Consider the following 24,588-nt stretch of genomic DNA (forward strand, 5'->3'; position numbering starts at 1 on the left):
CACTTGACTTCACTGCAATAGCTTCATTTCATGATCCTATAGTAACATGACCTATGCACCTCTGTATAATGTCTTATAAGGAAGTTTATTTGTATAGTTTATGGCACTAATGATGGAGCTTCCTTGTCCATAGTTCTGATGAACAGAAACTAATTAAAAGAAACTAATTAAAAGTTCATTTCTATAGAGTGCAGTGAAACTGTATTGTCATGTCTTAAAGTTTATTTATGCTATAACAAGCCTGACCTGTTAAAAGTAGTATCTTTTATATAAAAATATACATTTTAAAATACAAATAAATACACCTGTACACCTTATACACACCATCATAACTTAGATGATCAATTTCTATGGATGTTTTGAATATATTTTATCTTCCATTGTCTAAAATACAAACACAGCATAGCCCTGTTTTGTTCATCAAGAGGAAGCAAATCACCGTCGCCATGAGTAGTCAAGACAACCATCCTCCAGGCGTTAAAAACCTGTGTCATAAAACTCACATGTAGTACTGGATAATACATATTGCACTAGCTGACAACATGCTGACAAGCACAAGTAGGCAGCTGGATACATATACTTGATGTGCATTCTAAACTATTTTGGAGGTTTGAGGTGTTTAAATCACCTAGACACTTCTGATGGTCTTTTTTGTGTTTATTTCTTACACAAATAATAGTAGTGCTGGTAATACATGGTGAATAGTAAGAAACACGTATACTGTTAGAGAGCAGTGTGATGGGTTTGTGTCTGCTTATCAGTGCTATAATCATCATTATTCTTTGCTGCTAAGCAATAGAAAGTTATAGATAGTGCATAAACAAATGCTAGAATTGAGGATTTGAATGTTTGAATGGATAAAATGTTTCTAATACCCACAATTGAACTTTTAAATTTATTTCAAAGAAATAAAGATCTATTCTATGCAATTACTTGTTGAAATGCTACTTGTTACAGTGACTAAGCAATAGCTACATAATAAAGTGTAAACAATTCGTGAAGTGCAAGTTCTGTCCCTGTTAACAACTTTGACACCTGGCGTGTGTCATGTCCTGTAGTGTTCCAGCTGCACTGCACCTAATCATAGACATTGCATGGGTGCTAGCCAACAGGATTCAAATATTAAATTTTCACATTTGAATGCTCTTAAACGAGCAAACTGTCGAATATTTCTGTACATTTGTTTATGCACTAGTTATGACTTGAAATGACCGGGCCTAATTCAGTAACCATTAGCCCTGTAGCAGATCTTCCATAGATGTCACAATGCAGGGGCTTCAATTAACAAACTCCAGTGGAGTAAAAAGTATACAGTATGAAGGTAAATAAATCACAGAACATGTAAGTGTCCAAGCATATGGAGCTCATAACCATATTACATAACAACTTACTGCTTTAAGAAGACGATTGTGATCCATGGTGGCCATTCTAAGTGAAACCTGTATCTGTTTCGTTGTACGCTTCCACTTCTTACAAGTGTGGTGAAGTATTCTAACACAATTCTAAGCAGAAAATAACATACACATGAAAACTACTGTGTATCTATAGAAAGCTCAAGTGTACTTTCGTGTACTTATCATGGTCTATGTAGGATTTGAGTTTTCAATGTACTGAATGAGGTTATGCTGTATGTATATAACATGTCCTACCTACACTGTTAAAACTGATGTGCTATGGCAGCACCTAAAATGCTAAAGCTTGGCTAAAACTAGCACCTCTAGGTGTACTTTTATTTTAACAGTGTAGTACATGTAAAAACTTATTGGGGATTTTCTGAATTTGGGTGATTCGATTCACTTGCAATATTTCAAAAGTTTCTTTACATTTTTGGTACTCCATAAACATTTCGTCACAACATTTGTCTATTTTTCAAAATGTTCCTGCATGAGAATTTTGTGCTATACACTAAACTATTAGGATTGTGTCATTACAAATACTCACCAGCTGCTTTGCTAATATTCTTTTCTTTGTAAATTCTCTCCAGTGTAAAAACGCAGCAGTAACAATCCTTCTATCTTCTTCCTGCTGGTGGTTAAGCAACGCTTCCTTCTTGTCTTCAACGAAGCTTCTCCAGCTAACAAAGACACTGTACAAGAGACCACAAATAGTCACTAGTGACAGTTACAATGATACATACATACCTTCTCAATATGTTTCTGTGATGTAAATTTTTAACAGTCACACAAGCATATGTCATATTTCTCCAGGTACACAGAACATTTCTTCTCAGTGTAATACACCTTCTTTCTTCAATGACCATGACTGCTACTCTTAACTGTCTTTTCACTACCAATAACAGATAAGACTAACATCACATGCTGCTATACTGTGAACAATTCATTTTACATACTGTACAATATATACTATGGCTAGAAATATTTGAGGTTAAATTTTTACAATACGTTTTATAAGGATGCAAAATGGATTCAATACAAGAATTCAAATATTAGTGATTTAATATATACTGTGACACTCAAAACTTTCTACCCTGACAGAATGATTATAAACCCATCACTGCTAATTGCTAAGCACCACCGATCACTAAATACATTAATTTTGTAACTTCATACAGGCTATTATTTCAAGACATGACCTAATGGTAAACATGCACACATCTAAACCCTGTACAGTGGAATTGGCAAAATTTAACTGTTATAAGGAGGTTGTCCTTTTTCAGAGGTAAAATTGTATTGGTAGAGGCAAGAGTTCATAATATTTGGGGGCATACAAATATTATGAACTCTTTGTAGAGGTCTATGGGGACTTCTGAATTATCCTTTATAGAGAGGCTAAATGTGCAGTGTCCTTTACATGGAAGATGCTAGAAAGGTTCCACTGTATGCGACAGCTACATCTGCTATATACTTGTTAAACATGATACAAAATATAAGGTGCTAGGTTACCTTGAGTGTAAACCTTCCACTTTTGCAAACAAATTCGAAGCAATCTTCTTTGTTTGGCCTACATATGACATAGATACAGTGCATCTAGATCACACAGAGTATTGTACAAGTGTCAGTGCACACACAAAATGCAAATGCAAAATATCTTTTTTTTTTACCTCATTCGACCATTGTATTAAGCACTGTGAGAGGATGATATGATTCTGTTTGGCTCTTATACAGTCTATTTTGGCTTGAACCAGCTGTTTAGATAAACAGTGGTTTTTCCATGACTGCAAACACCTTGATAACAACACACGACCCTACAAAACAATATCATAATTGTATAGTATTTCTGCATTACAGTGCTTACCATATGATTTCTAATTCTTAAATTCATTTCAAAATTATATTTCCACTTGGCGAAGTAACGTTTCACTAGATAGTTATTTTTAGATGAAAGGTAGTCATTTAGAATGTAACTTGTTCTAGTATGCCTGAGGTGAAGTGTAGTCCATTTTAGTAAGGAGCCACATAAAATTCTCTTTCGTTGGTTGGCCAGAAATGACGTCTCTATCTGCTTGTATTCCAGTGATCTACAAGTTTGAGACTTCCATAACATAAACACATGTCTCACAGAATTCTGACACGACAAATGCTGCACTTCATTTTGGATTGCTCTGAGTGACTTCATTTTGAGTACAAACTTATGCCAAGCTATGAAAGCAACACTTGCTGGATAAAGCTGCATTATCTTTATGATATACACCATCTTGTTGTACAACACAAAAGAGGAATCATGACTGACTGAGAGCTCTGAAACAGAGTTATCAATCATTACAGGTTTTATTCTAGAAATTTCATACAGTGATTTAGTTCCGACACTAGACACAGAAATATTGTGAGAATCAGCATAGCATTGTTCACTAAATTCTATTGGAGGAGAAATTATGTTTTCAGAGAGTTCAGTGATAGACGAGTTTGAACTAACTGACACGTTACTATGCTGATGTAAAAATGATTCACTCATGTGAATACTATCAAGGTCTTGTTGAAGGCTAGATAGCTGGTTTATCACTTCAGAATTGAGACACTTGCATGGTGGAGATAACTTTGACTGCTTGTCTTCTGTAAACAGCTGCCTCTTTACATCATCCCTTGATGGAGAATTTGCAACAACACCATTAAAGTTATCACTGTTATGAGATGATCGTTTCGTACTATGGAAAGACAGCAAAGGAGTTGATGACTTTATTGGAGATTTGATAAAACTGTTATTAGTTCTAGGAGACACCAAACTATTTTGGTATTGAAGAGAAGTTGCTAACATATTGGGTGGAGTAAATAATCCATTTAAGCATGGTGAGTCCCTGGCTGTGCTGGTGGACAAGGCTGACACGTGAAACTTTGCTATAAATGTTGCAGAAAGCATTTCCAGAGATTGCTCTGCAACATTTTTCCAGTGGTAAAAAAATCTCTGCATACAATAGAAATCTTTTGTATTCAAATGTCTTCTATAATAAAACAGTCCACCATACCAACATACCACTCTGGTAACGTACAATTACCTCATGATCTGATGACAGTGTAGCTGTCTTCTCCACATGTTCCAAGTCATACGTTGCCTATGGGTAGTATCCAGCACATGTAGACTCTGAAAAGATTCATGAAGCAGCTGCTGTCTCATCCTAGCACAGTTGAGCCATGCAGCAAAACATTTCCTCACAAGATAACACTGCTGAAACTACACACATAAGGATTTAAAGTGGTAACCAGAAAACACAGTTACTTATATTGTGTTCATATATGTGACTGAATTTGACAAAACTATACTTACACACACCTAAAAATCTTATCTTTGGCTTTAAACCATCCAAAGCTTGGCCACTCAGTATGCTATTGACTTAAAACTTTCACAAAATACTTCCATAGCATTAACAGGTCAAATTTGAAACAGATAGCATACTCTTAGTTATAAAACTGGATGCGTATGGAAGCCTGATTTTGTCAATGTACTGTATTGCCTCAAATTACAGCCACTCCCATATAAACACCTTGACCCGTTTATTTCTGTTATATGGAGTACTACAACAGAAATAAATGCCAGGTCTCAATGAACACCCAATGCAGTCATAGTTTCTAATAATTCCATAAACGATAAGTGATGAATGTTTTATAGACTTCCTTTCAAGCTTTAATTTGTGAAATGTGCAGGGGGAAATATCAAGGGGAGTACAACACTGAGGTATGAAGTTGATCTAAGAAATACGTGGATGCTGGTCTTGTACATGAACAACAGCCAATCTTGTTTAGTGACCACGGTGAAAAGTTGTTTGGAAATAAATGTCCAGGCCATAATTTGAGGCAATACAGTATACTTTGAAAATGATTGTAACACTTTCACATCTCAGATCAAAGGAGCCATCCGGGCTACATACGAAATGTAGACTGGGCTACAACCTGGCAGTGATTATATAGACGTCGATGCTGAAATCGATTGTGGGGATTGATTAATGCTCACATGATTAGGATGCACAACTTGGATTTCGCCATGAAAACTACTCAGATGGAGAGAGTTTTGTTATCCTCACCATCCTACGAGTTGAAAAATGTTGGGCTAAGGTGAAACTAGCGCTATAGCTTATTCATTGATCGTTTCCACACGTTTTCGAATACAGACACGTCCCCATCACGAAGCTACCACTCTGCATGGAGTAACCACTCTACCAGCAAGCTTACCTATGTAGGCCTTTAGTAAACTCCATACTTTTTCCATAAACGATTCAATAGCACTGATTAAAAGATTAAACTCGCGTAACCTTTTCTGTGATATCCTTAGGATATGTCCATTCATTGTAGCCGGACATAACCAGAACGTACTAGCTGCTGACCCATAATCAAAAATTTTATATAATACATTCAGTTGCTACACTCGTATTGGCTTGGGTGATTGATTGCCCTGTACAGGCTATCAGCCTAATAAGTGTTACATAATAGTTGTAACACGGGGCATTTGGGTTTTGCCTGATATGTATGCCCTCTGCCCTCGGGCCTGTGGCCCTTGGGCAGTTGGGCATACATATCAGGCAAAGCCCTCATGCCCGTGTTACAACTATTACATATATCGTATATATATATATATACACATACACACACAATTACTAGATTGTTATAGTAACAAAACACAAGATTTCAGAAATGCTTCATTGTTTATATATGACATATTCCCAATTCAACAATTATTTTCGTAACTACTACACATACATATATCTGGTAGCCAAGCCCCCACCTTTATACTCTTCTTCATATGTTCTAGTTGTGTCCTAGTTGAAAGCACTGCCCTCCACCGTACAAAACAAGCTACAAGTGACGACTGCTCAACAGAACAATGAAATTTCTTTGCCGTTTCAAGTCTCTTATACTCTCCTGATAAAGACAAACACACACAAAATGTCAACTTACAATCACAAAAGATCATTACTTGTTAAGGTGTTAAAAGATTTCCGGAGGCAAACTGTTTTGTAATGTTTATCAGCCACTCTGGCCAAACCCTTAACCTGTAAGCAACTCCACCACTTTCTAAACCACTTGTTGACTAATACAACATCAGCAGAATGTATCTGCGCAGTGCTCTTGGTATGTATGGCAACCATTTGGTGTTTCCACTTGTAAAAAAATCTATTAGAAAATTGATGTAGATGTATCTCAGTAACTGTGCACACCACATGGGATCATATGGTTGTATACAATCACTAAATTAATGTTATTACAACTGCATGTAGCTGTATGATATGAGTTGTGAGGGCACAAATGTACATACATGATTCTAATTATGTAACATTGGTGTGTGTGGACATTGTGTTGCATTGACTTGAATCTGCTAAAAAAAACCTTTAACAAAGTTAATTCAAGAATACAAGGAACCGGTGTGTAATTTTATAGAGACTTGTATACATTTGCAAAACACTGCGAATACAAAGAATTACAACTAAAGGACATGCAACAGGATCGTCGTTGGTATTAGAGATGGGGAGTTTGTAAAAGACAGAATAAGGAATAGCGGAATAACTCGCATCACAACGAACAGGCATTTATATGGCTTATGCAATGGGGTGATTGTACTGTTACAGCTGTGAACTCATCCCTCGTAGATATCCTTACAATGTAGGGTGATTGCGTGTACTGTTACAGCTGTGAACTACTGTTACAGCTGTGAACTCATCCCTCGTAGATATCCTTACAATGTAGGGTGATTGCGTGTACTGTTACAGCTGTGAACTACACTGCTTCGTCACTCATAGATGTCCTAGCGAAATGATTACTATACGCTCTTACTACTACTGTATGTAGCTAAGCTAGAATATACAGTAGTTAGCTATTAGTTTCGTTTTCGAGTCTTCATCCTTCCAGTGGAGGGATGAAACGAAACGACTGCCACGCCCCCTTTGCTCATGACGTTGGTACCATACTTAACATACAGTACCCGCTTACGAAGTGCAAAATTACATTTGATTATAGCTCTTACTAGCTTCTACTGTATGTAAAGTATGGTACCAATGTCGCGAGCAAAAGGGGGTGTGACAGCCGTTTCGTTTCATCCCTCCACTGGAAGGATGAAGACTTAAAACGAAACTAATAGCTAACTACTGTATATTCTAGCTGTGCTAGCGCAATGATACTTAGCTACATACAGTAGTAGTAAGAGCGTATAGTAATCACTTCGCTAGGACGGCTATGAGCGACGAAGCAGTGTAGTTCACAACTGTAACAGTACACGCAATCGCCCTAACATTGCAAGGATATCTACGACGGATGAGTTCACAGCTGTAACAGTACAATCACCCTAACATTGCATAAGAAGCCATATTGATATAAAACACCCATTCGTTGTGACTCGAGTTATTCCGCTATTCCGTTATTCCTTAGTTCCGCCTTTTACAAACTCCCTTAGAGATGCTAAACTATCAGAGAAAATACAGATGGACACAAATTTAACCTTGGAGAAAACAATTACTATAGCCCGCCAAAGTGAGTCAGTCAAAAGCCAACAGGCAACAGTACGGGGAGAAAAACCCTGGTAGATTCTATTACAGGACCTAGTAGAAACTTTCCCAGACAAGGGACTTTTAGGACCAGTGTTACACAGCCAATGTAGTCCAACAAATCACACTGTAATAGATGTGGACAATTGGGATATCATAGTTACTTACAGTGCCCTGCTAAGATACAGTCTGTCATAACTATGGAAAAACAGGACATTTTAAACCTATGTGCAGGAGCAGGCCTAGAGCACTACACTTTGTTGAGAGTGGGAAAAGAACTTCTTAGGGGTAAACTACACAAGCAATGACGTGTCTAGAGTGCATTCTTCTGATTCTAAATGGCATAAAACCTTAACTTTGAATGAACATGACCTAACCCTCAAGGTAGACACAGGTGCTGATGTTACATCAATCCCATCAACAGACTACAGTGTTCGGCATGATGGACCGTTGCAGCCTCAACAAGGCAACTTACTGGAGCAGGCCAACACCCATTACAAGTTGATGAACAATTACTGTTATACCAGGACAAAGACATTTACCAAGATATTTTATGGTTCAAGGCCTTGCTAAGCCGCTACTGGGCCGTCTGACCACAAATGCTTTACACACTGTTTCAATGGTTGAGCCTGTCATGGTTATTTCTCCTACCACAGCTCAAGTATAATCTGTTGTTCAGAAGTTCCCCAAAATATTCCAAGGTTTAGGAAAGCTAGAAGGCCGCCCCTAAACAATTTCATTGTGCAGTGATGCACAGCCCTTTACACTCTCTATCCTCATAGGGTTGCTAGTAGTGCCATTTCTAGTGATGTCATTAACTATTAGAAAAGTATGTTTGCCCAACATAGCATACCAGAATCAGTCACCTCGGACAATGGGCCACAACGTTTACAGCACCTTGCCATGGAATACAGGTTTGTCCATCGTATTAGCAGTCCACAAGGAAATGGTGCGGCTAAAAGGAGTGAGAACCATAAAAGACTTACTGGAAAAGTGTAATGATCCATATGAAGCCTTATTGGCATATCAATCAACACCTCTTGCAAACGGGTACAGTCCAGCAGAACTCTCCATTGGCAGAAAACTGAGAACTAAAGCTTACAACCATGTTTACCTGACAAACTACTTTTGAAAGAGAAGGGAAGCGATAATCAAGGAAAGATAGTGTCAGAACTACATTAATTTGCAATTATGCATTGCTTCTTATTCAATTGATGAAAGATGGTTATAAGCACACAAATACATTTAACATGTGATAGTGCAAGCATACAAGTGTAAAAACATGTGTAAGAGTCCATAACTATAACGTATCCAATCCAGCTTTTTTCTTAGTTGACCAGTATTACCAAAGAAGACCTGACTAATATGAAGACAGGAAATGAAGGCCAATATTGCAGAGGTGATTATAATTCTTCAGTAATGATCAGACAAATTTCAGACCAGCTTTATAGTCAGACCAGCTTTATAGTTGATCTGACATGACTGCCAGCCAATCAGTCAACAACACTATTTGCCTCAAAATACTTTACACTATAGTGTACAGTGACTCCACCTGGTTAGTTTAATCTCCTAGCAACAGAATGTGTCAACAACCTTCCCTGACCTGACCTTCCCTACACCCAACCTTCCCTGACCTGACAAATGTCAGACCAAACAAGGAACCATTATAATCACCCCTGATATTGCTGTCTGTCATAAATCCAAGCACCGTTGCACAAAGCAACAGTATGGAAGGTGCTGGCCCCAGTAGGATCTTGAACACTAATGACCCAGGAAGGGTCCTTATTGATGATCACTCAGGAATGGTTGAGGAAAGCCAAGAATCGTTAGAAAGTGGTGCAATCAACCAAACCCTATTTCACATGACTTGCACAGTCCCCAGTGCACATGCAATACTGCCAAAGGCATTTCTGCAACTTGCTTTTCAATTAAAACAGCCAATTGAAAACGTTAGGAAAATGTGGTCAATGCACCTGAAGGTGACGAGACTTGCTGTCCCAAGATTGATCCAATCTTCAAGGATGTCCTGTCAAAAGAAAGCCAGAGAGCTATCACATCTCCAAACTTTTGTGTTGGATGCAGCTGGTTCATTAACTGAAGTTCTAGAAGGGCTCTCCATTTGAGATAAGCCTAGCGTGGACCATGTGATGCAGGCTATCCAACAGATGTTGTTTTATATTGGCAATGCAAATGCCCAAGTGAGGCTATCAAAAAGAAGATGTAAGAGTGAGTACAGGCAGTGAAGTGTCTCACAACAGTCTTCTACCTTAATTCCAGCAAGGGAAGAGGGCATGGAGCTAAATCCTTTTTTCTGCAGGAAACCCTTCCAGGGAAATGGGCATGGAAGGGACAGCTCTCGTCATGTCTTCCCGTATTACAAGAAGACATTCTGTCCAAGAGGGCAAGGACAGTAGACTATCGCAAAGACATTGTGATGAACTGAACTCTTTATATACACACACATTGATAGTATCTTATTGTGATCAATTGTATTTCTTTAGTTCTCGTCATTGTATTGAATTACACGACTGTATCTACCCTTGGGTGTGTCACGTGATTAAGAATTGTTAGCACGTTGCTAGATAACAACATCATTACATTGCACCACAGAACTTCTGTAAAAGTTTAATAAAAGATTTGTATCCTATGTACCTTCCAATAAGGGAGCACCATTCACACACTTACTCTATATTACAAGCACTGCAATGGGCCCAAACGCGAATGCAAATATAGACCACTCAGTGATGATAGCAGGACAACTTCAGCACACAACCAAGAAGTGGAGCCTGATCACCTCAATCCCTGGGTATTACAAACAGTTCAGGGTTACAAGGTAGACTTTACATCAACACCAATTCAACCTCAAGTTTCATCAACTACGCCAATGTCAGCAAAGGATTCTGTGCTCATGTCCACAGAATTAGCAAAGCTATTAGAAAAGGGGGCAATAGTACTAATGGTCACGCCCCAACCTCCACAGTCTTTCAAGAGTGTTCCTAGTACCAAAGAAGAATGGGTCTCAAAGACCTGTATCAGTCTCAAAGTACTGAATCGCTTTGTGGTTTGTGAGCACTTCAAGATGGAGAAGATCCATCTTGTCCAACACCTCCTGCAAAGAGGAGATTGAATGGTCAAAATAGACCTCCTCAAGGACACCCACTTTGTGGTTCCTATTCATCTGTCCCAACAGCTAGTCAATGCTATGGTTCCAATGGAACAACACATACCAATTTCTGGTCCTACCATTCGGGCTATCCTCAGCCCCAGGGATGTTTACAAAGATTGTCTATCCAATAGTGGGCTGGTTGAGGCAGACAGGCCTAAGAATGGTAGCATACATAGACAATTTTCTACCAATGTCCAGTTCAAAGAAGGAGACAGCCCTCCAAGCCCAGTTAGCAACACACAGTCCTTCAGGCAGCTGAATCAAGCCCTGTTTTTGTTTTTTTCTTGCTCGCATTTCAGGTTGTTTGTCTTTCTGAAAATTGATGATTCCTCATTCTCCATCCCCAATCATATCCTGCTAACTGCTACTCAGTGTAGCTGAAATAAAAAAAAGTTGGATTGTGGTTTGTGGAATACCTAATATAGCTGTTCCTGGACTCTTGCACATGTTTTACACTGGTATGCTGGCACTATCACATGTTAAATGTATGTGTGTGCTTAAAACCAACTGTCGTCAATTGAATAAGAAGCAATGAATATTGATTCTCCTTATATATTTACAAAATAGCTATTGCCACTTTGTGACTTAGCCATTTATCAAATAGTCAACAAACAAAAACACTGAAACCTCTAAACCCTGGAGAAAGTGTGAAAGAGTCATTCTCTTGGTCATAATAGGTCATAAAGACCTCTGATTAGTGACTGTGAGAAGAGATGTAGCCTCATGTTAAGAAGAAGGGTAGCAGTTACTCAACAGAGATTCACTGTTGACCATGCTAAGAAAATTTGATTGTAAAAGGATGAATTAATTTACACTCAGTGATGTAGCTAACAACGATTTCTACACATAATTTCAAGATGACCAGATCACCTGTTCAACAAATAATTAAATTGTGTACAACTCGGCAGACAAAGGCGTAGGAACAATTTTCAGAGTGGGGGGGGGGGCAAAGATAGACATAACCAGTTTACCATAAACTGATCAACACTCATGCAAACACACAGGGTCCCATTGATATGGCTCCTGTACCCAGTTCATACATGCGTTTATATAAAGGTGTTGCGGAGTGTGTTATCACTAGCTAATAACCCTACACCTATACTGCATAGCTACATCTCTTCACTCCCCATCCTGCTAATGGCTACTGTGCTCCTCTACACCTACTGCATGTGCTCGATACATGAATATATCACGTGAGAAATCATGTTCACGTGAAGGTCTTCTCTTTATGCTACTTCACACTACAAGAAGTGAAACATCGTTACCTTTAAGGAATTACAATCTGGGATGTCAGGTGTTCTCTGAACTGAGTGTAGATCACGTGAATACCACACTGTGTTCACGGTTGGCCACTTTCATTTTCAGCATCCTTGTATGTTTCTCTTTAGACTACTTAATAAATCTACTTCACCAAAGTTGGTTATAAATCGTCGGTAGTCAGCAACTCCCATCACTCGCGCACTACAGTGAGGCTGCCCTTAGATCTGTTACCAACCTCAATTTGAGGTAAATCTTTTCCACATCATATAATGCCACGGATGTGGCACTCTTTCACTGTTTAAACTTCTCACTGCATGGGATCCAGGAAATATTTGAACAACAGATATCACATGCAAGCATAACAGAAATAAAGTTACAGACGCTTTTGTGTGTACAATGAATGGCTTGACAGTTGCGGTGGACTGGTGATGCCACACCCCAAAGAGTGATTTTGTATGGCTACTCATATGGAGGAATGAATTTCTGTGTGTGTATATAGCTTTGGCTACTTGGCCCAAAAAAGTTGTCGGCAGACCTTTAAAAATGAACACACAGTACAAAGTTGACAGGTCCACTTGCATATTCTACATTCAGAATAGCAATAGCTACAATCAGTTGACAAAACATTTGACCAAAAAAGAAAAATAATAACACGAGTCCAGCAGTCCAGTCCAGTGATTGTATACAACCATATTGTAATGTAGTAAACCCTGGGTTATCCAAATTCCAATGGTTTCAGGCAATAGTAAAATTGCTCCGATTGTGAATATATCCCTATCCTTTAAATACTCTAATAAAACATACACCAGTGTTAAAATACACTTATAGAACAGTTTAAATTTACAGACATGGATAACCCAAGTATCTACTGTGCTTGGATTTTTAGGTCTACTGAAAAGTAGAATGTCAGTATACTTACAAACGCTTGCATGTTACACACAACCAGACATGTATACCTTCTCATGTAGTTCTTCTGTACACCTTTAGCTGCAAGTGATGTTATGGTCACTTGATGCCAACCAGTGAATGCCACCCTCATCCGATGTGTGCACAGAGCAGAAAACAGTCGATCACTGATTGCATTCTCACCCACCTGGCAAGCTGTCTCACACACCCATCGGTCAAAATATCCTGAAATAAAAGTTTTTAACTTAAAACCATTAAGAGTGGAACAATTTACAAATATATGTAGATACTCACACAATGTTCTCATTCACCATACCCCCTTTATCCGAAATTGAAAACAACTTCTCAATATCTCAAGTGTGAATGTATGTTTAATTAGAGTAAGGTGTATGTTCTATTAGAGCATTTTAACAAAGTTCTGCTTTAGTTTACCTTTCTAAAATTGTTATCATTGCATGAGATGACCAGAGGGGTTTGGGTCTATTGTACTGAATTATAAGTAGCTAAACATTGCTATTTCACAAAATAAACACAGAACATACATTATAAACGTCTGCCAACCAATAGTGAGTTATACTGTTTTCCCCAAATGAGGCAAAGAGGTGTCCAGATAATACAAACAATTTAATGTCATCACAGTAGCTGTAGCTCAATACTTTAATAAAACTTTCCTCAATAACATATTCTGCAGGTTCAAGGTCTGAATAACTGAACATTTTAAATAAACACACTGCTTGTTCTCTTGACACCTCAAGTTATGTACCACTCTTGCAAAAATAACTGAACTGAACTGCAATGTATGTGCGCGCGCGTGTGTGTGTGTGTGTGCTACCCCAAGACCATACAGTACATGGACTGTTGGTATGTTATACATACTTTGAAGTGTGCTTCTTTGCCTTTCCATACGGAACATCTCTGATCCATGTCTTAAAGTTCTCTGATATATAAACTGTCTCCATGAACTAAACATTCGTTTCTTTGCATGTTGTTGATATAAGCCATCGGCAGCTCTCTTTTGTCTAGTCTCTGTTGCAGTCTCCCTCCAATAGCTAAAGCATGATTTAACAAGCACGGCATTGTGCTGCTGTAGAAAATCTCGTTGGCTAACCCTGCATAACAATGTACCCAAACTAACTGGTGATACGCATTACAGGTACATATTTATGATGGTACAAGTACTTCATTACATTATATAAGGTAAGAACATTGGCTTACTAATAAGTATGAAATTAAAGGTGGTTAGAAACCACAAAACAAATTTTATACTTACAAATTATGACAGTAGAAAATACAGGGTGTAATGACTGTTTTACAAGAGAGGTAAATAAAGTTAGTCACTTTCATACACTGCACATGTAGATACTTTGTGCAGCCCAAAGGAGACAGGTACATATGTACAGTATCACGCATACAGTGAGTGAATTACACTTACACATACAAAAACTTCTACTTAAAATTCTTGCCTCAAAGAGTGTGAGAAATTGATGACACTTCTCCAGTGGTCAAAGTAATGTTGTAGGGTCTCTCTTTGTAACAGTAACACATAGTGAGCCCTCGTATCCTGTGCCTTTGTACACTTCAACTTCCATTCAACAAATGCACACCTCAGGATATACTGTATAAACATATGTATGTACAGTACCATTTCACACATAATGGGATTGTCCATCTCCACACATAATACTAGCACCGTATAAAGCAAACACTCTAATCAAAACACCTGCCAAGTTTTAATGCTAAAACATTGTCTTACTAGTGTCTAGAAACCACACACATACATACATACATGGTTTAACTGCAAGAATTTTATTTTGACAATTTTGTTTAAGGCAGACTGTGGAGCAGATCCATTGCTGACAATGACATTAGCCACAATACAATATACTGGCAGGATTATATTTGAAGATAAAACACCAAGAATTCAAATTAAATTCCTCACCAATCAAGTCACATAAACAAAATTCAATACCACTTTGATTAATCCGCAAATCTGACACAACTTTTTGGCACCAACTGGTGTTGGATTATAGAATTATAGAGCACATACTTCTACCAATAGCAAATAACAAAGAATAGGCCATACTTCCTCTCCACTACACACTCTTACTTCTATATATGTACTCAAGTCACACATGCTATGATCTTACTAACTTGGGAATGAAATTTAGTTGCTGCAGTTTTGTTGCATCGCACCAACGTCTGACGACTGTTCCACTCTTGGTAGCACCTCACCAGCAGCAGTGATCCCCTGAACTTAGCAGCTCTTTTCTCCATATGCTTTAAACACCACTCCTTGAAATAGTACCTTGTCAAATGAGAAGAGTAATGTGTTTGGGCTTCTCCTTCAATCTGGATCCATTGAAATCTGTACAAAAACATGTGAAAACTTTTACTGCAGAATGTGGGACTTCAAAGCGTTACAGGTGTAATTCATTAACTAGCACATGCAGAACTTAGATAATGTGGACAATTAGGTAGCTTAGGATTTGGGACCAAACAATTATTCTGATTATCAAAGTGCTCATTATATGTACTAGAGGATAACCAAATGTTTCGAACTACACAGATATCATCCACATTTTTAAGAGTCCACATTAACAAGTTCCATTACAAGCCTAAATGCATACTTTATGCAAAGTACTAAGTATAACGAAAAGTATCATAGGACCTCCCTTAAACTTGAAACTCTTGTCATACGCAAGTACATATATAAATCACATACATGTAAAACATGTACCTCATGTTAACAGTATTCTGGCACCATCTTTGTAGAGCCTTTGATAGCAGCACCTGACAGTAATGCTTTTTTGCTGCAAGTTTAAATTGCAGTGATAATTTCCACTGTACAAGTGCATCACGCTTAAGGATGGTGAAATAAAATGCCTGGCTCAAGTTGAGGGCTAGCTTCTTCTTCCTGTAGCTGCTGGCATTAATTAGGAGGGCAGTAAAAGATCTTCTGAGTATTAGCTTTTCAAAGTGTTGAGATGCTATTTTCTCTTTCCTGGCCATAGTCAGTGAACTCTTCCACTGTGTCCAGCAGACACACAGGATCTTCCTCTGTGCAACCAGCTGGGTCACACAGCAGCTGACCTTCAGTCTTGTAAGACGTCTCCACAAGTAAAATGCATTTTTTATTCTCTCATGACGTTTTGCCACTGCCTTAGCCCTCCACTAGAAGCCATAAACCATACATACATATAACAGTGTGTGAGTATTATGCTAAGTTATGAAAGTCACTTGAAAGATGCAACATTATGGTACATGTACCGGTAATACCTTTAAAAATACACGTCGGTGTTTCCATCTTTGATGGTGCCACACGCCCATCTTAGCAAGTTCTCGGCCAAGCATCAGATTCCAACGAAAAGCTCTCCAACCTCTCTGTAGGAGGTGACGATGGAAGAGTTGCATTGCCTTTGCCTGCTTCAACATCGACAATTTTCTCCAGGCAGTAAAGCAAGACTGTAGTGTCTTATATTTGTGATAGGTGATGGCTCTGGAGAATTAAAATTTTAGCCATGCAGTACTACACATTTCCATATTCACCTTAATCCACTGCCTTCTTCGTGACTACAAGCATTGCTTTGTTGTACGATTGTGTGACTCTCTACTGCTCCAACACGGCTGTTACCTTCATCACTGCAACTACTACTACTACTAACTGAGCCTTCCTCATCAGACAACAAGTCCTCAAATGTGATGGGTGCCTCCTTGTAGTACTGAGAATAGTCGATTGAAATGTCTCCATAGCAAACTACGGTGGACTTGTGACTGATGCTACTACTGGTTGGCTGTATGTGTTCACCCACGACCACTGTTGATGTGCTTCTAAATAGTGAGTCATTTAATAATGTTACACTTGACTGCTCGCTCTTTTCCATTTATCTTGTGTGAACTTTCAGCAATCGACACGCCCATTCCAGATTCTAACAATTCTCAGGCGTAACGCAGCAGCCACCATTGCTTGTCCAACATAAGGTATCGCTTGTGTGCTTCACTAATTATTGCCTTTCGCTCTAAATGATTTGTCAATGTATTTAAACTAGAAACTAAAAACCGTAATCGTTTGTGTCTACCTGTGTTGCGCGCCACTACAAATTTACGCGCTTCAAAAAGTAAAATTTCTGTCCTAGAATGAAGCGCATAAAGGTACTCGAACCTGTAGCGGATCTCTGTGTTGCTGATGTATTCTAACCTGCTGGTTAAATGTCTACTCTATTTGTTAGTGTTGGACAATGTGGAAATCAGGTTGGCAGCTCGTTTTGGGAGCAAGTACTTAATTGGAACAAGACAGAAGGATTAGAAAGACATGCAGTGAAGAAAGCACATACTCCATTCGTCCACCACAGTGGTAGTCTCCCTTGGATAATGGTGGATAGTGAGGGAAAAGTTGTAAGAAGCTGTCTGTCAAAAAGAGTAGGACAACTAGTGCCACCAGAAAACAAGTTGAGTCACAGAAGAGGTTATGGAAGTAACTGGGCACTAGGATACGGTGAGCAAAAGGGAGAAGAGAGTCTGATGCAGCTCACACTTGAACGTATAAGGAAAGAAGTGGAGAAACTTGACATGTTTAGCGGAACAGTTGTATTCCACAGTTTGGCAGGAGGAACTGGTTCAGGTATGATTACAACCACTGGGGGAGTAGGTTAAACCTGGAAACAGGTAAAAACAAGATGAGAAGCAAATCACATGACTTATTCTCTTGTAGCATGCAAGAACGTGCAAGGAGAATGGGCAGTAATTGTCATTAATACTTCATGTACATCATCAAAGCAATCATGATACTCTAATAGAGCAGTCACTAACAAGCAAACTTCTTGCTTTGTTTGGCACAAAGCACAGAATAGCCTCTTTTTTGTTTGCTTGTGATCATAGCAATGCACTCGTTCTGATGGAATGCTGGCTGCTCTATTAGAGCAAGATATTGCTGATAGTTGTGAATTTTTGCAACATTTTCTGGATACTTTAGAAACCTTCTTGTTCCACCTTTGTGTGCTTGGTTGGGTGTGACTGCTCCATTAGAGTATCTTGATTTTTTGTGGTGGGAGGATATAGTGTAGCAAAAAAGGCTGCCAATAATGTAAAATCCAAGATGTGATGAGTTTCATTAGTCCATTCCCATTCTCCAAAACTTCCCCCTTCTTTTACATACTAAGAGAGAATTACTGTCACATGATCTCCCACTCTCTTACCCGTTCCTGGTTTATTTACTCTCGCCACTGGTGCTCTATATTGTGATAGTAATAGCAGTGGTAGATTGGTAAATTAAGAAAAGCTATATGCTTCATTACAGTGATTGTGTTTGTCTGTAATAAATATAAGGCTTACAGTGAAGTAAGAGTTTGTAGCATGTATCAGTGGAGCTTTTTGTCTCTTTTTTGATAGCTACAGTGCTCCCTCGATTATCCGAACACTGAACAGTAGAAATGACTGCTCTATTAGAGTATTTTGTCTAAGCTGTATGTTCTATTAAAGTATTTGAACAGGGCTCTGTATATATTTGATTATCCAAACTTTTTGATTATCTGAACATGTCATGGTCCCAAGGGGGTCAGTTAAAGTAAGGGAGCAATGTATAGTGGCAGCCCACCTTGCGTGTCATTTAGTAAAAGTTTTTGATAAACAAACATTTACAAAATTGTGAAGCAAGAATGTTTCCATGGGTATCTACAGGAATCATTTCATAAAGCATTATGCCTGCTTAGGGCAAAGTTTCATAACCTAGTATGAAACTGTAGTTATAAGGCATGCAGTGTGTGTGCGTGTGCGTGTGTGTGTGTGTGTGTGCACTGTATGCAAGGATTTCAGATAGTGGTAGAAGTTAATCTATGCTGTTCGCAGGTTTTGGCTCTCGTTTGGTAGAACTACTTCGTGATGAATACCCACTAGCATATATCCTTTCAATGGCAGTGACACCATTCCACACCGGAGAAACACCACTCCAACACTATAACTCACTGCTATGCCTGTCTTGGCTACAGAAATATGTTGATGGTATCATGTTATTTAGCAACGATAGTGTGTTAGCAAGTGTGCAAAAAATGGATGCTAAATCCAAAGCAGCATCAGCAGCAGCAGTTTCTTTTAAGAAGCTAAATAGTTATATATCAAGTACAATTTCTACTACACTCATACCAGTTTATGATAACCGCAAGCACAGGTAGTTGTTTGTATGTTTGTACAGAGTATGGTAGAACTTGTGTAAGGTGGACACCGTGGGACCACCCAATTGTGTTCTAATCACCAAGGTGCCATTATTTTCTGGGTTGGATATGTTCTAACAGGGTACTTTGGGGTTTTGTCTATAACTGTGTGCATCTATGCTTACTTTCAGTCATTTCATATTAGCAAGCCGGCTGTACTGTGCATACTTGTTGATATGGTTAATAGTACAAGCATGTATCTTGTCTTATTAGAAAACTTTCAGTTGGTAAAGAAGCATGGGAGGTGATACAATCAGCCTGTCCCACTCCATCAATGAAGTTCCTTACACCACTACACAGTTGGGGCACCAAAGTGTCCACTAGTTGGGACCAACTGATACATCACTTTGCCAACAGCAGTCTAACTAGGAGATTTAGTGTTAACAATGAGACAGTTTTTCCTACTACAAGTTCTTTGCTACTGACTGCCAGGAGTAGTCCAAATAGTATGGCAGAATTAGAACGTTCTCTGAAATCAATGGAAACCAAATTAATCAATTGTTGTAACCCTGTAGCATGGAACCCCTTCCCAACTGATATCAGAATGAGTTATGAACCTTGGTTGAATGATAGGAAGTATCTCACCATTTGTGCAAATAATTCTTCTATCACAGATTATATGAATACTGTAAGTACCAAAGCTAGAATAATGTATAATGAAGGAGCCTACCTCCACTGGTATACCAGATATGGATGTGAAAGGGACCATTTCAAGGAGGCTTTTGAGTTGATGGATGAAACAATGTCATGCTACCTAAGCCATAGTAAGACCTAGAAAAATATTATAGTTGCAAGTTTTCATGTATGTGAAAAAATTATTATATTTTGTATTCAATGCATGTCATTAGTTAGAAGTGATATACGACACTTTTTAAGTATCTTTGTAACTAACACAACATCACAATTTAGTAATCATAATGTACATTTTAAAATATAAAATATTCCACACTAAAAGAAACAACACATATAGATCCTACGCATGTAACCCAGTAAAAACTGTAAGCACAATGCATACACACCAAAGATTTATAAACAGATAATATTCTTAGTTAATTTTCTTGTAGGATTCCCAAGCTACTGAAACATGTTCAGGGATTAAATCATTGTCGGCAAAAGGTAGCCCATATCTAAACACTTCCTTACCACACTTTTCAATATCGTTATAGCAATATTTTGGATCGTCGATGTAGCGCAACATTTTATCCTGGGCCTGCTTACCAGGTAGATCCTTGGGGTTATGACATGGTATTTGGGCACTCGTAGTACCACCCATTTTTAAGCGATACTCCAAGTTAATCTTTACCTTATTAAGAATGTGTTTCATGTCATGACATTCTGAACCAACACACTTGGACAATTCAACAACAAGTTCTTGCAGTCCCATTGCCTCCTGTGTGCTAAGCTGACCAACAATGTTCTCAATTTGGTGAGGATCCTTCGTGTTATTATACAACTCCATCTCACCAGTACACCAAAGGGCAAAGAGAAAGTTGTTTCCACCAAATATATCTGGAATCATACTGGTTACACGTATGGCTGTGTAAGTGTTATTCCAGAACCTGTTCTTTTCAAAGTCAGGATATTTACTATAGGTAGAGCCCATATTGGAGGAGCCACCATACATTTCAATTATAGCAGCAGTTCTAAATTCTTCATCTGCATCAGTGCCTTGAAGAAGAGGTACCATACTCTTTCCATCAACCTGTTTAGAGTTGCTAGGGCCTTTTATTCCAGCCAGTTCTACCCAGGTAGGAAGCAAATCAACGCTTTGTACAAGTTGGCTGCTCTTCACTCCTTTTGCCACACCCGGTCCTTGAACAAGAAATGGAACATTCACATCAGTGTCGTATGCTTGTCTCTTTCCTGCTGGCAAGCGATAGTCACCCAAATGCTGTCCATTGTCACTGGAATAAAATATGTAAGTATTATTGGAGATTCCTTCCATTTCAAGTGCATTAGTTATATTGAATAACATTTCATCAACTGCCTGCAATGCACGTAACCTATTTCTGTAGAAGTTATCTATCGAACTCAATTGGTTACTAGTGAGTTTAGGGAGTTTCTTCAGCCATGATGGTTTCTGATCTTGAATATCATCATCTGGGTTATAAGATGGGTTCCTAGGAGCTGTCATATTGTTGAACAGGTTTGCATGTCGTGGTGCTGGCTGAGACGGTGCATGAGGAGCAAATGGTGATAGGTATAGAAAGAATGGCTTCTTTTTATCTCGGCCTTTGGTAATAAATTCAAGTGCTATGTTGCTGATATAGTCTGTCTGGTAAGTGGTTTTTGGTGTCTTAAGGAGTTTACCCTGAACAGAGAAATGCGGACCAAAGTATGCTGTGTCGGTCATGCCATGCCAGTGGTCCCAACCTTGAGGGACGTGAGAAGCATGCGCATCACTATAGCCATTCAAATACTTTCCACATAGTTTAGTTTCATAGCCTCCAGCTTTGAACAGAGTACCTATTGTAGATTTCTCAAGATTCAGTTGCTGCCACTTCTCAAATCCACCGCTGAGAAAGGTTTTGTTGTTTAGGTCTCCATTGTCCCATATCTTTGTGTTATGACAGTACTGTCCACGTAGGATGGTCGATCTACTGGGGCAGCATAGTCCGGTGGAGACGTAGTAATGTGTGAACTCTGTGCCACCCTCGCGCATGATCTTGTTGAGGTGGGGCATGTAGTCGAGCGAGTTAGCTGTCACATCTTGGTCGTCCGTTAAGAGGAAAATGATGTTGGGTTTCGCTTGAATGCTGCAAACTAAAGAGAAGAGTAGTAATCCGGAAAGATGCATCCTTGGAGAAACCAGCTAGTTTTTGAGCTCTTCACGGTAGGCCTGTACTTGCCGAGCCTCGTGATATATTACGGATTATTACGTAATCAATTAGTCACCACGTGGCACAAGGACATGCATGTTAAGTTTTTCCATGTCTGTGAGTCAGCTATAGCTAAAAGAATAAGAAGTTGTAAAGTTAAACAGCCTTTCATGAATCCAAATTGATTTAAATAGTAGCTAGTGGACAGAGATAGAACTGAAAAGTTGTTGCTCAGATATTTTTCACAACAGAATAAGTCGGTTGATAGACAGTTTAAAAAACAACAACAACTATGGTTTTAGACATGTTTATAATTTCTATTGCACAAGCCATAGTTATCCCAAAGGTCAGATTGAAAAAAGAACATTTATACTGCACTGTCCACAGACATGTACATACCTTCACAAGCCACATATTTGTATCATAGCTGCATACATAACTTAATGAGCTATAGACAGCACTAGGATACAGGGGCTAAAAGAGGGGGTTAGTTGTGGCCAAAAAGCTAGTTGTAAATGACTTTTGGCTAGTTGTAAAAGTCAGACTAAATAGCAAGCTGCACCACAGAAAATAATAAAGTCAAAAATTACATACATGTGCTGTCCATGTTTACAGGGATTTGACTAAAAGTACCTCAAGATCCAGTCTTGAGATTGCCATTTTCAAAATTTTCCACTTGTGGTCCACTAAAATTGCAACTTATAGTTATGATCATTTTCACAGACCACTATTGATATAAAATAATTGCCTAATAATAATAGTTTGATGTAAAGGATTGGTTTGTATGTCATTGTAAGTTTGTTTGCTATTTCCTAGTTCCAGGTCACAGTCACTTATCAATCTTGCCACAATTATGTTTCAACTAGGTAAATATGTTCCCACACTCCCCTATAATCCCTTCACTGACATTTGTTACACAACAATCGTGACAATATAGAACACAAAATACAACATAGCTATGTAATTCAAACACAAGAAAATTTTTTTCGTATGTCCCTCTGGTCTCAGGTTTGGGCTAGTTGTAAAAAATAGTTTTTTTAGCCACTGCTAGGATATTATAAATTATTTTAGAGGTACCATGAGGGACACTGGTTTTATATGCCTACAGAGAATGTTACCTTTTGAGACCCACTGACTGTTAGAGTATCTTGAGTCGGTCGGATCTGAGTACTAACTTTTCAAATAGGTATGGCCTTATCCATTCAAGTACATTAGATACAATGCAAAACCAAGGGATCTATATATAGTAAGGGATCTATATATAGTAAGGGATCTATATATAGTTTGTGATGTGCTTATCACCGGATTTTATAATAATGTGTATGCAATTCAGAAGGAAGTGAATACTATAGTGGATAGCATATGAAAATAAGTAATGTATATGGGTTTAGCTAGAACAGTGGCACAATGTGTTAAAATAGTTTGACTTGTGCTATTGGCAACGTTACCTTGTGCATGAGGGTCCAGTGATGATAAGGCATTGTAAACTTCATCCAACGGACATGCACACTAGCTAATTAGGTAAAAAATAAGTACTTTTGGGGAAAAACTGCATGAGTAGTAATATCTGTTAACAAATTAGTTGTGTAGATGTCTTAAATTGAGCGGCGGATGTAAGCCATGACTTTTGGCTGGTTTTTATTGTGATGGAGCTAAAAGTGAGATTATAATAGCCAGCTGCACCCAGAACAGTTAAAAGTAAAAGTTACATATACATGTGTGTGTGTGTGTGTGTGTGTGTGTGTGTGTGTGTGTGTGTGTGTGTGTGTGTGTGTGTGTGTGTGTGTGTGTGTGTGTGTGTGTGTGTGTGTGTGTGTGTGTATCTTAAATCTATTTGATATGTAGTCTATTATTCAAAAGTTTAGCTATAGTCACTTTTTAACTTAAAATTAAATTGCCTTAAAATCTAAATAACTGTTTATTCTAAAAAAACTTTTTAATCGTGTAACTACTGTGACAATGTTGGATTGTGAGCATCCTGCTTACCTATTCCAGAGAATAAGCTGGCCAATCCTATATATACAAGTGACATAACTTTGACACTGGCAATCTTAGTTCACTAGCTCTTTCCTTGCCCATGCAGCACTTGCTTTAAGTGTCCCCCCACCCACCAAACTTTAGTAGCAGTACAATTATAGGAAAATGTATATAGCTACATAGAAAAATATAAAGCGATATGTTATAGCTAGCCAGTTGTAAAACAAATATTTTACGTTGTTATAATTACTTACAGCTGTAGGGGTGGATCCAGGTTTTGAAAGGGACTGGAGGTGCACCCAGAGTAGTAGGTATCAAGGGGTCTGGGGGCTT

The 24,588-nt window shown here is 38.5% G+C and overlaps 4 protein-coding genes across 5 annotated transcripts in view; 2 read left to right on the top strand and 2 right to left on the bottom strand.

Annotated features, from left to right (window-relative positions):
* The window catches only part of LOC136243603 (H(+)/Cl(-) exchange transporter 6-like), a 134,603-nt gene extending 110,939 nt beyond the window's left edge, over positions 1-23,664 (top strand). The window contains exon 22 of the mRNA XM_066035148.1: positions 23,652-23,664. The gene's annotated coding sequence lies outside the window, so the exon portion shown is untranslated. The remainder of the gene's footprint in view (positions 1-23,651) is intronic.
* LOC136243600 (uncharacterized) lies at positions 245-17,338 on the bottom strand. Its single transcript, XM_066035144.1, has 17 exons — positions 16,803-17,338; positions 16,533-16,752; positions 15,994-16,427; positions 15,408-15,621; positions 14,720-14,871; positions 14,133-14,365; positions 13,307-13,481; positions 6,364-6,560; positions 6,172-6,308; positions 4,451-4,626; positions 3,256-4,396; positions 3,062-3,205; positions 2,904-2,961; positions 2,142-2,286; positions 1,942-2,086; positions 1,392-1,502; positions 245-485 (listed from the first exon to the last, which is right to left on the bottom strand). The coding sequence occupies exons 1-17, from the start codon at positions 17,135-17,137 to the stop codon at positions 342-344; spliced, it is 4,161 nt and encodes a 1,386-aa protein (XP_065891216.1). The 5' UTR covers positions 17,138-17,338; the 3' UTR covers positions 245-341.
* Positions 17,349-20,441, top strand: LOC136243612 (tubulin delta chain-like). 2 transcript variants are annotated; one of them, XM_066035157.1, is made up of 4 exons: positions 17,349-17,874; positions 19,098-19,416; positions 19,673-20,087; positions 20,147-20,441. In XM_066035157.1, the coding sequence occupies exons 1-4, from the start codon at positions 17,463-17,465 to the stop codon at positions 20,156-20,158; spliced, it is 1,158 nt and encodes a 385-aa protein (XP_065891229.1). In that variant the 5' UTR covers positions 17,349-17,462; the 3' UTR covers positions 20,159-20,441. The 2 variants fall into 2 exon arrangements, with proteins under 2 accessions (XP_065891229.1, XP_065891228.1); XM_066035156.1 differs by having other exon boundaries at positions 17,350-17,874; positions 19,673-20,441.
* On the bottom strand, positions 20,302-22,308 carry LOC136243607 (N-acetylglucosamine-6-sulfatase-like). Its single transcript, XM_066035153.1, has one exon. The coding sequence runs from the start codon at positions 22,254-22,256 to the stop codon at positions 20,505-20,507; it is 1,752 nt and encodes a 583-aa protein (XP_065891225.1). The 5' UTR covers positions 22,257-22,308; the 3' UTR covers positions 20,302-20,504.
* Positions 23,665-24,588: the final 924 nt, after the last annotated feature.

This window comes from Dysidea avara, chromosome 13 (genome assembly GCF_963678975.1).
Source record: "Dysidea avara chromosome 13, odDysAvar1.4, whole genome shotgun sequence".
NCBI classification, from domain to species: Eukaryota; Metazoa; Porifera; class Demospongiae; order Dictyoceratida; family Dysideidae; genus Dysidea; species Dysidea avara.